This window comes from Epinephelus moara, chromosome 2, assembly GCF_006386435.1.
Source record: "Epinephelus moara isolate mb chromosome 2, YSFRI_EMoa_1.0, whole genome shotgun sequence".
Classification (NCBI taxonomy): domain Eukaryota; kingdom Metazoa; phylum Chordata; class Actinopteri; order Perciformes; family Serranidae; genus Epinephelus; species Epinephelus moara.
In genome coordinates, this window is record NC_065507.1 from 1,410,463 (window position 1) to 1,423,354 (window position 12,892).

At 43.2% G+C, this 12,892-nt stretch overlaps 1 protein-coding gene across 6 annotated transcripts in view; it reads left to right on the forward strand.

Moving 5' to 3' along the window:
- Positions 1–12,892, forward strand: part of abcg1 (ATP-binding cassette, sub-family G (WHITE), member 1) — a 281,654-nt gene that overhangs the window by 258,762 nt on the left and 10,000 nt on the right. Inside the window, exons 2-9 of one of the 6 annotated variants that reach the window (XM_050065489.1) lie at positions 291–520; positions 2,285–2,531; positions 7,322–7,439; positions 8,418–8,550; positions 9,789–9,839; positions 10,857–11,002; positions 12,219–12,342; positions 12,468–12,582. In XM_050065489.1, coding sequence (XP_049921446.1) covers positions 2,309–2,531; positions 7,322–7,439; positions 8,418–8,550; positions 9,789–9,839; positions 10,857–11,002; positions 12,219–12,342; positions 12,468–12,582 — 910 coding nt within the window. In that variant the 5' untranslated portion in view covers positions 291–520; positions 2,285–2,308. Of the gene's footprint in view, positions 1–158; positions 521–1,066; positions 1,154–1,268; positions 1,289–2,284; positions 2,532–7,321; positions 7,440–8,417; positions 8,551–9,788; positions 9,840–10,856; positions 11,003–12,218; positions 12,343–12,467; positions 12,583–12,892 lie in introns of those variants that run through there. The other 5 variants (XM_050065480.1, XM_050065498.1, XM_050065471.1 and 2 more) reach the window with 5 other exon arrangements.

The window sequence follows — 12,892 nt, forward strand, 5'->3', positions numbered from 1 at the left end:
CTTCTTAAAATCTGAATGAGGATAGTGATAGTGAGATACTGGCTACAGTGATGAAACAAACCCAGCATCAGATGGACTGTATTCATAATCAATACGCCACAATAATATAAATAACCAGCGCCAATTCATCAGTCAATGAGAATGTGTGTGTGTGGGCGGGGCATAAGCACATACAGCCAGCAGCAGCAGCGACCCACCGTCTGACACCGGCACACTGTGAGGTCAGAAACAGAGGGCTCTGTGGGGACGGAGCACCTGCTGCAGCAAGCCAACACGGCGTCTGCGATCAGTTGACTTGACCAGCTGACTTCACTACAAGCTGATTGGCTGTTGAAACAGGTGACGTGCTTTAAAACCAGCCACCGGCCATTTGACCAGCTGAGTGTCAGGTGACACCATCAGCCGGCTTGAGTCCAGCTCAGACCGGCTGACACTTTTCCCTGCAACATTCTAAAACAGTTTTGTGTCGTCGCCGATCTTCGGTCTGAACTGGGCTTTAGAGAGAGGCTTCACCAATCAGGTACGAAACAAGACGTTAATATCAGCTCATGTGACTTCAGACATTTCTTACACATGGTGGTGCAGAGGTGTAGTCCGACCCTGAAGTTAGCGTCCCAAACCCGGTCTCACTCCAAAGGCATCAAAATCCCATGCTTGGTCAGTGACTTGTGGCATAGATGAAAAAAGCCGTCCTTTAATGTCGACATGATATGTGGCAGGTTGCCATTATAGTTTAACGGCGCTTGGCTGCATCAAGAAAACGTGGCAGGACAAGAACAAAAGTTAAGGGGGCAAAAGTCTGAGTCGGGCGGGCAGGAGAGGTGGTGGATGTGTCCAACATCCACTGACTTCCACCCAGGGGGCCGGTGTTCACTTCCTGTTAGACTGTAAAGCCAGACCCTGTTCTTTTATCCTAAACCCAACCACGTGCGTTAGTTGTTCGCGCTGATGTAGTGCTTTTATTTTGAAAGAGACTGTATGCAAACTGTACATTTCCTGTGAAAACAGAAGTGTATTTTGAAAACAGACAATGCATGTAACAGGCTGAAGTTGACACGGTGTCCCAGAACGTCAACAGCCAACACACCCAGGGTACCTTGGACGTCATATGTGGACGTGGAAAGTCCATGATCAAACGTGGACATATGACGAGGTCACAGTGAGGATGGGTTGGCGTCGCACTGGTTCCTTTGTCAAACAGCCAATGATAATTTTCCATGTTGGATTATTGCAGAACATAATGTTAGGCCTGTTTTTTTGTCTGAGATTGTTGCACGTCTAAAAATAAGTAGGACTTCACATTTTGTCAGCGTTTGCACACTGAGTCCGAAACTTCCATCCGTCATTTAAATTTTTGGAACAGGTTCTATTTTGTGCGTCGGAGCCTTTAGAGACGTTTGACCAAGAATCAGTGGAGAAAATGTGTTGGCGGGACACAGCTGAGACCAGACAGAGGAACGGGGCGCACAGAATCAATTTATAACTGGGACAGCCACCTGGGTTTCCTCTGGATGCCCCGACACGTTCTCCCTATGTGGCACCTTGGATCAACTGACCAATCCGGCTCTGTGTGTCTAAACGCTCGCAGTTTGCCGGCAAAACGGCCCAACATTCGCCGAGAATCTGGCAGTGTAAAAGGGGCTATGTGTCAGTCCTGTGATAGTCTGGTGACCTGTCCAGGGTGAACCCTGCTTTATTTACTGTTTACACCAGGCAAATCCAGACATGTTGCATCATCTGAGTTCTCTGGTGCCCCTCAGTGGAATCCTCAAATAACACGTGTAGAACATGTGGACAGTTGTGCTCACGATGCAGTGAACAGATCTTCAGCAGCTGGTGATTGAGGGAGGTCGTTGTTTGCTCAGTCCTGTTTAAATAGACCTAAAAATATTAAAAATCAGCTCAAACATTTATTCATAATCCCAGGCTTCTCTTGTCTGTGTCATCACGTTGTACGTGCATAATGATGTCACTGCGTTACGTTATGTGTGGTGCAAAACTGTGTTAAACCACATGGTGGCGCCAGAGAAACAAGTGATGAGTCGATCACATCACCTTTCAGGATTCTCGCTGTCATGTAATGGTGCAATCACATTTTCCAGGCCTGGAAGTTTTGGAAAAGTCCTGGAATATTGTTGTGCGTACAGAGGTTGTTAGAGTGGATAAACAGGTTAAGATCAAGTTATAATTATGGCGTGATATCACAGGGTGAGAACTCTCAGATTAAATGTGTTGTTTGGGATGAGTTGAAATGACGACATGTCTCTCTGATTCTGTCACTCAGAACACCAACGGGCCCCCGGACCTCATGTTGGACCCCCGGACGGTGTGCGTTTGTTTGGACGAGGTGGTCAACAAGCGGCCGGCGGGTGGCCAGCAGACGCCGCTGCTGCAGGGACACCTGAAGAAGGTGGACAACAACCTGACGGAGGCCCAGAGGTTCTCCTCATTACCACGGAGACCGGCGGTCAACATCGAGTTCAAGGACGTCTCATATTCTGTCAGAGACGGACCCTGGTGGAGGAAGAAAGGTACGGTGATACACCTGAGCAGCACCTGACGATAATGGTGATGATGTCATTCAACTCCTTTTCACACAGAGAGGTGCTTCAGATTGGTGTGACAGGCGTGACATGTAACACAACAGCGTCAGTCTCTAGTGTGACATATAACATACGTGTCAGCAGCTCTTTATAAACAATAACAATGACATCACATGTCAATAACATCATTTAGCGTCCCTGTTATATGGCGGCTGATCTCGCAGCTGCTGTTCTTCTTCTTTGAGTTAGCTGCTAACTGCTAACAGCTGTTCTTCTTCTTTAAGTTAGCTGCTAACAGCTGCTGTTCTTCTTCTTTGAGTTAGCTGCTAACTGCTATCAGCTGCTGTTCTTCTTCTTTGAGTTAGCTGCTAACTGCTAACACCTGCAGTTTGTCTTCTTTGAGTTAGCTGCTAACCCCTAACAGCAGCTGTTCTTTTGCTTTGAGTGAGCTGCTAATTGCTAAGAGCTGCTGTTTTTCTTTGAGTTAGCCGCTAACTGCTAACAGCTGCTGTACTTCTTCTTTGAGTTAGCTGCTAACTGCTAACAGCTATTGTTGTTCTTCTTCTTTGAGTTAGCAGCCAACTGCTAACAGCTGCTGTTCTTCATCTTTGAGTTAGCTGCTAACTGCTAACAGCTGCTGTTCTTCTTTGAGTTAGCTGCCAACAGCTGCTGTTCTTCTTTGAGTTAGCCGCTAACTGGTAACAGCTGCTGTTCTTCTTCTTTGAGTTAGCTGCGAACTGCTCACCACTGCTGTTCTTTTTCTTTGAGTTAGCTGCTAACTGCTGACAGCTGCTGTTCTTCTTCTCTGAGTTAGCTGCTAACAGCTGCTGTTCTTATTTGTGTTAGCTGCTAACTGCTAACAGCTGCTGTTCTTCTCTGAGTTAGCTGCTGATAGCTGCTGTTCTTTGTCTTTGAGTTAGCTGCTAACAGCAAACAGCTGCTTTTTAAATCTCCCGCATTTGGTCGTACACATAACATGTCGTCAAAACGTCACCCGTCCAGCTGTCTGTTCCTGTCATACAGAAGTTGTTTCGGCGCTGTCACTTCCTGTGATGTCACCTTAGAGGTAAACACCTCCTCAGTGTACTGACTGTACTTCTGTTCTATTTGTGTTTGGGGACTTCCCTGCAGAGCTTCAGTTTAACCATAAGCAACAGTTTATTATTATCAGAGCCTGATATGGGACTCTGTGTGTGTGTGTGTGTGTGTGTGTGTGTGTGTGTGTGTGTGTGTTGGATTATGGGGCTGTAATCTGTTAATCTCTGCAGGGTCTCCTGCTGTAAATAGCTGCAGGTCAGATTAGACGCTGCTCTGCTGCTCAGAGAGGAAATAAAATACAGACGACAGAAACACAGACGAACGAGGAGCCGACTGACGTCTGAATGACTCATTAATATTTACAGTGATATTAATACACTAATTATATAATCTGTGGGATTATAAACATAACACAATAAAACCATCCTGATACCTTCTGATATCGTTTTAGAGTTTAGAAGATAAATGTTGACGTATTAAGAATCATACTAATTTTATTTATTACACTACACAGACTGTATCCAGATCCATCAGTGGTTTAGTTTCTTTGTTCAGATCACAAACTTTATTTAAACATTTAAGTTTAAATCTTTGCTACGAACAACAACAAACAAGTTATTAAAAATAATAATAATAAAAAATAGATTAAAAAAAACACATTAAGAAAGATCAAATAAATGTAAATATATTTCTAACTCTCAGTGAGTCTGGACAAAAAATCTCATATCATGTTTCAGTTTTTTTTAAAAGAGTGAAAACACAAAGAGTTGAGACTGAAAACAGGAAACGTGATGATGTTTAAACTCGACTGTGATTATGGAACAAAAGAACCACTTAATCTGCCTGAAGAGCCGCAGTCTGTCCGTCTGACTGTATATATATGTATATATACAGATATATATATATNCTGTATATATACATATATATATATACAAATACATGTATATATGTACACGTATATACATACACACCTTTATTAACTAGTGATTTCAAACTGAAGTGAAAATAAGTCTGATCTCTGCTCTGTTCAGGTTTCAGTAGATAAATAATAATATATAAAACTTTCTGTGAACTTTATTCTGTAACTGTCAGATTGTTTTGTCTCAACAGTGTCTCAGTCCTCTTGTTTTATGAAACACATCAGGGCTGTAGTGAAGAACAAATTAATCTGAGGTATAAACAAAAGAAAAAAAGATTCAGTGCACCCTCAGTCAGAGAAACTAAAGTATAGAGCCGATGTTACACACGAACATGTTAGCTGCAGCTAATGTCTCGTCTCAACCTCCTCAGTATTAGTTTTTACTAACCAGTTATGAAGGTTTCCCACAGGCTCCTCCTGTCAGTACTTTAAAGTACATGAAGTACCTGCGCTGTCAGTACAGTGTGTATTACAGTGTGTAGAGGACAATGCTCAGTAATCCCTGTGTGTGCTTTCAGTCCTTGGCTGTTGTGTTCAGGTGTAATCAGAGAGAAGAGAACTTTAACTCTTTGTTCTTGTTCATGCCCGAGTTTCACTGAGGGGGTGGGGGGGTGGGGGGCTATACACACCTGCTGTTCTTCCTCCTCCTCCCCATGATGATGATCAGGTGACCTGCCGTCAGCAGTACATTGACTGTCACAGAGGTCACTACAGTTCATTGTCACTAATCTGACTGAGCTGCTGTTTGTCTGCCAGGCTGTGTTGACTTTACCTGACAGTCACAGCTGAGGGAGGAAAACACTGTATTCACCATCACACATCCTTTCCTCCATCCTTTCCTCCATCCTTTCCTCCATCCTTTCCTATCACTGCACAGTGTGTATTATTACTACAGTACAGAGTGTATTATTACTGCAGGACAGAGTGTATTATTACTGCAGGACAGAGTGTATTATTACTGCAGGACAGAGTGTATTATTACTGCAGTACAGAGTGTATTATTACTGCAGTACAGAGTGTATTATTACTGCAGTACAGAGTGTATTATTACTGCAGGACAGAGTGTATTATTACTGCAGTACAGAGTGTATTATTACTACAGTACAGAGTGTATTATTACTGCAGTACAGAGTGTATTATTACTGCAGTACAGAGTGTATTATTACTGCAGGACAGAGTGTATTATTACTGCAGTACAGAGTGTATTATTACTACAGTACAGAGTGTATTATTACTGCAGTACAGAGTGTATTATTACTGCAGTACAGAGTGTATTATTACTGCAGTACAGAGTGTATTATTACTGCAGTACAGAGTGTATTATTACTGCAGTACAGAGTGTATTATTACTGCAGTACAGAGTGTATTATTACTGCAGTACAGAGTGTATTATTACTGCAGTACAGAGTGTATTATTACTGCAGTACAGAGTGTATTATTACTGCAGTACAGAGTGTATTATTACTGCAGTACAGAGTGTATTATTACTGCAGGACAGAGTGTATTATTACTGCAGGACAGAGTGTATTATTACTACAGTACAGAGTGTATTATTACTGCAGTACAGAGTGTATTATTACTGCAGTACAGAGTGTATTATTACTGCAGGACAGAGTGTATTATTACTGCAGTACAGAGTGTATTATTACTACAGTACAGAGTGTATTATTACTGCAGTACAGAGTGTATTATTACTGCAGTACAGAGTGTATTATTACTGCAGGACAGAGTGTATTATTACTGCAGTACAGAGTGTATTATTACTACAGTACAGAGTGTATTATTACTGCAGTACAGAGTGTATTATTACTGCAGGACAGAGTGTATTATTACTGCAGTACAGAGTGTATTATTACTACAGTACAGAGTGTATTATTACTGTAGTACAGAGTGTATTATTACCGCAGTACAGAGTGTATTATTACTACAGTACAGAGTGTATTATTACTGTAGTACAGAGTGTATTATTACCGCAGTACAGAGTGTATTATTACTACAGTACAGAGTGTATTCCGCAGTACAGAGTGTATTATTACTACAGTACAGAGTGTATTAATACTGCAGTACAGAGTGTAGCATTGCTGAAGTACAATATGTATTGTTACTGTCACTCTTATCACCATCTTCATCACTGTTATCGTCTCCTTCTTCATCATTGTCACCATCATCATCATCAATGGGGACCCCATTTCTTTGATGAATGTGATGAAATGTCAAGGAGTTGTTTTGTGACTAGATGAATGAATCAGTGAGTGAGTGAATGTGTGTCAGTTAATGAATGCGTTAGTCTTTGAGTGCGTGACTCATCCATTCACTCATTCAGTATGAAATGATCAAATCTAAAGTATTTAATAAATGAATCTTTCACTCTGACAGTAGTGAACAATCTTGAGTCAAACAGGAGGTTCATGGACTTTCTCTCTAAAGGCAGTCTGTTTGTTTCACATCTGATTTATATGAATTATGTTTCTGTACTTTTAGTTTCCTGCTGTTTAAAAATCAGAGGCCTCAGTCAGTTGTTTTATTTTGTCCCCAATCTGTTGGACATCAATCTGTGTCAGATAAAACTCACTGTCAGCTGTCCAAACATCTGGACACTTTGTCCTCAGAGAGGATCGACCGGGACAAAGTTGTGACAGAGTTCAGGTGTGTTCAGGTGTGTATGGGGGGAGCTCGGGTTTTTTGGCTGTCAGATTGATGTGAAAAAGAAAAACGTCCAAACTGAGGTGAAACCTGAGTCGTGGTTGGAGGACTGGAGGACAAAGAGCTGTCCTCAGAGCGGCTGGGAACCTGCAGACTGATTGTTTCTGTTCTGTCTCAGGTTACAAAACTCTGCTCAAAGGGATCTCTGGGAAATTCACCAGCGGGGACCTGGTGGCCATCATGGGGCCCTCCGGAGCCGGGAAGTCCACCCTCATGAATATTCTGGCCGGGTACAGGTGGGTCCCGCTGTGCTGTCTGACACTGTGAATGTTCATTTTAATGGGACTTTACAACGACAGTCTGATCCTGAGAGGAACGTGATTCATCTGTAGCTTCAAATCATAAAGTGTCAGTTTATACAAAACATAAAAGATAAACATTAACAGGAGGAAATGAAAAATAAATTCTAAATATAACAAACTTAGTCTTTTATTTATATTCAGAAACATGCAGAAATCAGATTCATGTCATTTTGAATAAGCAGGAGATAAACATTAATTAACTCTGACACAGCAGGAAGTTTTTGTACTTTGAGGTGACGAACATGTTTCACTCTGACCAGCTGCAGTCAGTGTAAATACTCAGGAACAATAAACTCTACATCAGAACTAGTTTATGTTTTGATACCAAAAAGTTCATTAGTACTTTTCTGACAGAAAACTTTAAGAGTTGAATCTGTCAGCAGGCCAGACTCAGTCCGCTTCATACCTCCAATAATCACATTTATACAAACAACTAGTCTGAAACAGTTTGATATAAATAAACCTAAATGTGTGTTTTGGACGTTTTCTTTCCACGAGTCTGAAAATATTATGGAAGCAATATAATGTCTGATTTGTATATTTAAACATTCAATTTCAGAAAACTTGAAAAGGTTGTGCACAGACCTGCACAATATTTGTTCAGTTTTTATTAAAGAAGGTAAACAAGATGTTTATTTATTTATTTTGGTACTCGAACATATTGTCCTTTACACTTCACTGCATTGATCTAAGAGCAGTGAACAGTGACTGAGCAGTGCATGAAACGCTGTATGTCCGTCTGAGCAGCTCAGAATCACTGAGTCGTCAGTAACACAGAGAAACCACGAGAGGTGTTAGAGCGCCCTCTGGTGGCAGAACACTAACAGTGCTCACATTTAACACTGTCACACACCTGCATCATCCAGAGTCAGCGTGTGTTTCTCTAACATGTATATTTCTGTGTGTGTCCAGAGAGACGGGGATGAAGGGAGAGATCCTGATCAACAGTCAGCCCAGAGACCTGCGCTCCTTCAGGAAGGTTTCCTGTTACATCATGCAGGACGACATGCTGCTGCCTCACCTCACTGTACAGGAGGCCATGATGGTACAGGAAGTACTCACACTGCAGTCCAAGTACTGACACTATAGTGTTACAGTAAAAGTTGTGCATAGTAAAATGTTGCTTCAAATATTTAACCACACTGCTCAAAACCTGAAGGGAACAATTAAAGGTCACAGTCTAACAGGAAGTCAGCTAAACTTCAGGCATATCAGTCAGGTGTGCATGTTTCTGACCACACTGTCAGAAACAGACTCCATGAGGGCCCCACGTCCTCTAGTGGGACCTGTGCTCACAGCCCAGCACCGTGCAGCTCCATCATTCACCAGAGAACACCAGAACTGGCAGGTCCACCATTGGCGCCGCGTTCTCTTCACAGATGAGAGCAGGTTCACACTGAGCACATGTGACAGGCGTGAAAGAGTCTGGAGACGCCGTGGTGAACGTTATGCTGCCTGTGACATCATCCAGCATGACCGGTTTGGAGGTGGGTCAGTGATGGTCTGGGGAGGCAGATCCTTGGAGGGTCACACAGACCTCCATGTCATAGCCAACAGTACCCTGACTGCTGTTAGGTACCAGGATGAAATCCTCAGAGTGACTGTCAGACCTTATGCTGGTGCAGAGGGCCCTGGGTTCCTCCTGGTGCAGAGGGCCCTGGGTTCCTCCTGGTGCAGTAGGCCCTGGGTTCCTCCTGGTGCAGAGGGCCCTGGGTTCCTCCTAGTGCAGGACCTGGCCTCATGTGTCCAGAGTGTGTAGACAGTTCCTGGATGATGAAGGCAGTGATGTCATTGACTGGTCCTCTCGTTCCCCTGACCTAAATCCAGCTGAGCACCTATGGGACGTTATGTATCGGTGAATCCGCCACAGATCAGGTCTGGGAGGATGGGAGCATGCCCAGATGTTGATGATTTTGGTTTCCACCGACCGTTGTTATGTCATTTTGTTCTCAACTAACTATACAACATACATCAGCAAAGATTTTATATTCAAATAATTCCTTATTCCAGATCTCATCAGTGATTTAAGTGTTCCTTTATTTTTTTGAGCAGTGTGTTTATACAATTATAAACATTATTCAAAGGAAAAGTTTGTGAACCTGAACCATGAAATGATTTAACAGGAAAAACGACCTCAACCATCAAACTAGTTTCATGTTCTGTCTACTAACGTGTTCATCAGCAGTCTCGCCGGGTTTCTACTTTAGTTTAATTCTGCCAGGAAAGATTTAAACAGAGTTTCTGGGTGTTTTCTGCAGGTTTTCATGAATCTTGTCTCTGCAGGTTTCAGCCAACCTGAAGCTGCAGGAGAAGGTGGAGGCTCGCAGAGAGATGGTGAGGTTTTGACCACAGACTACTTCCTGGTTACATATGGGTCTCAGAGGTTCAAGGGATGGCTCTGATATTTTAGAAGTGGGGTTGTACGAGGTACTGGTCCACAGTCAGTGTGTTGCCTACAGGAGATGTCAGTCAACACGTCCTCCAGTTTGCACAGGGTCAGCAGGAAAACATCTGTTTTTAAATGGTTTGTTCACTGGAGTCACACGGTAACACAAACTAACAAACTGATGGAGGCCGTGGTAAATCAGCCGCTCCGCCCAGTCGCCAGAGGAAAATGTTGGCATTGTACGTTCCTGCAAACCACAGATATGTTACATTGCTATGTTTCAGAGGTCTCATATCAACGTTTCTAAAGTGACATAGTATATGAGCTGACTGCGTCATCAGGAGGTGCAGGGATGGTGGATGGTGTGACACCTCAGAGAGATGAGCACTGTTCAACACCAACAAAATACTAAACCGATTGTGTTTAAGCGAGTCATCACTGTGTTTCCAGAGGGTTGTGCCCCCACACATGAGTATTAAAGTGAAATCATGATCGTTTCTTGATTGTAACTGAGAGGTTTTTGTGCCTCAACCTCACAACATGTTAAACAACACTGCTGAAACATAGTTTAACATATGTGCTGCATAATAACCTACAAATATAATATCTGTGGTCAATGCCACCATTTGTTCTGGCGGTTGGGTTGTTTAGCGAGCTGGACTGACTCTTTTTGTCAGTGGAGCCTGGTGTCAGCTTCAGTTCCCAGTTGGAAATCACTGTCTGACGAAAGAGGCGCTCTTCTCTTGACAATTCGGGGCATCTGTGTAGACTTTACAGTCAAATCCTGTGTCATGGATGGACAGTATGCTGCCTGCTTCTCCAAACTGACTACTGAAGATGATACACTGACTGTGGAGAAGTAACTCATACTACCCCACTGCAACTATCCCTTTAATGGTGACTGTGTGTGTGTGTGTGTGTGTGTGTGTGTGTGTGTGTGTGTGTGTGTGTGTGTGTGTGTTCAGGTACGGGAGATCCTGATGGCTCTGGGTTTACTGGACTGTGCTAAAACTAGGACGTCCCACCTGTCGGGGGGTCAGAGGAAGAGACTGGCCATCGCTCTGGAGCTTGTCAACAATCCACCAGTCATGTTCTTCGATGAACCCACCAGGTCCGACACACACACACATTAACCCTCCCAAACTGTTTCCAGGTTTCCTCCTGATTTAGTTCCTGTGGTAGAAAACAAGGTGACTGTTTGTTGCAGCAGCTCTGTTTCTGTCGCTCGGTCAGATTGACCCACTTCAGCCGAGTTTTTCCTGATCTGAGTCCAGTGTTTCAGGATCGGACTGTAAAACCTTCTGTGACTCGGCATTCTCTATAAATAAATCTGACCTGGCTGCTGTCAGAGCTCAGAGTCTTTACCTGTCCTCCTCACTCACAGCAGGTGTGTCCTGATTCTCTCCATCTGCTCCGCCTCAGATATTCTCTATCTGCTGTTGGGGCTACGAGACTAACGTTACTAAACACTGACGGAAGTTTTGTTTCTGTAAAACCTCCATCAGGAGGCAGGGTGGAGTCTGGATTTATCGTCACACTCCTGTCAGACACTTTGAAATGAATCACACATAAATGTTGTGTGTTATAAGAAAATACAATTTTATTTCGTTTTGTGCTCCGTTATGTTCACAATACACAGATGTCTTTGAAACACTTGAGTTAAACATGAGAAAATATTAGAAATGAAACACATTTAGATGTATTGACTGGCATTTAGCAGATTTAAATTTAAGATTAGATTTCTTAAACTTGACTCCAAACCTGGAAAGTGCTGTTCTCTGAATGAATACAATAACAAACCAACGCGCTCCTCCTCTCCTCCTCTCCTCCTCTCCTCCTCTCCTCCCCTCTTTACGCTCCACAGCCCCAAAATGCTTGTCATTTCTGTTTGATTAATTATCAGAGACATGACGTGGGAGATGTAGACTTTATTTCAAATTGAGTTTTGGTTAAAAAAGACACATGGAGGTGGGAAAGCATTTCGGCGTCTGTCTCGGCTCGGCCTGTATTAAGATGATTTAACAGTGATTTAATTTCATAACAGAGACAAAGAATGTCAAGCTGAGGACAAACACTATGGTTACCTGACTGTCCATGATGGCAGGTCATAGAGACGTCATGCTCTGCAGAGCACCTGATTGAGAATTGATGCCATGGCTGAAATTTAAAAATTAATAAAAATATTAAAAACGGAGAAAAAAAACATGTCCCGCAAAAATCTTTCAGAGACTGGATCAGAAACTCTGTACTCACTAATGTGATAGAACAGATGAGATAAAACATTAAAGTTCTTCCTGTGTCTCTGTGTCTCACTTCCTGTGTCTCAGCGGTCTGGACAGCTCGTCCTGTTTCCAGGTGGTCTCTCTGTTGAAGGCTCTGGCTCAGGGAGGACGAACCGTCATCTGCACCATCCACCAACCCAGCGCCAAACTGTTTGAACTCTTTGACAAGGTCCTCAGATACACCAGGAAACTTTTTACTGCCACATACTTTTACTTTTACCACTTCAACTACATACAAGGATTATTGATGTCACTGCAGTAAAGGATGTGGGTGGTGTTGTCTCTGTGTTGCAGCTTTACGTCCTGAGTCAGGGTCAGTGTATCTACAGAGGTAAAGTCTCCAGTCTGGTTCCCTATCTGAGAGACCTGGGACTCAACTGCCCCACCTACCACAACCCGGCTGACTTCGGTAAGACCCTACAGATCTCTGTAGTCCCTGTGTGTCTCTGTAGTCCTTGTGTGTCTCCATAGTCCCTGTGTGTCTGTAGTCCCTGTGTGTCTGTAGTACCTGTGTGTGTCTGTAGTCCCTGTGTGTCTCTGTAGTCCCTGTGTGTCTCTGTAGTCCTTGTGTGTCTCCATAGTCCCTGTGTGTCTGTAGTACCTGTGTGTCTGTAGTACCTGTGTGTCTGTAGTCCCTGTGTGTCTCTGTAGTCCCTGTGTGTCTCTGTAGTCCTTTTGTGTCTCCATAGTCCCTGTGTGTCTGTAGTACCTGTGTGTCT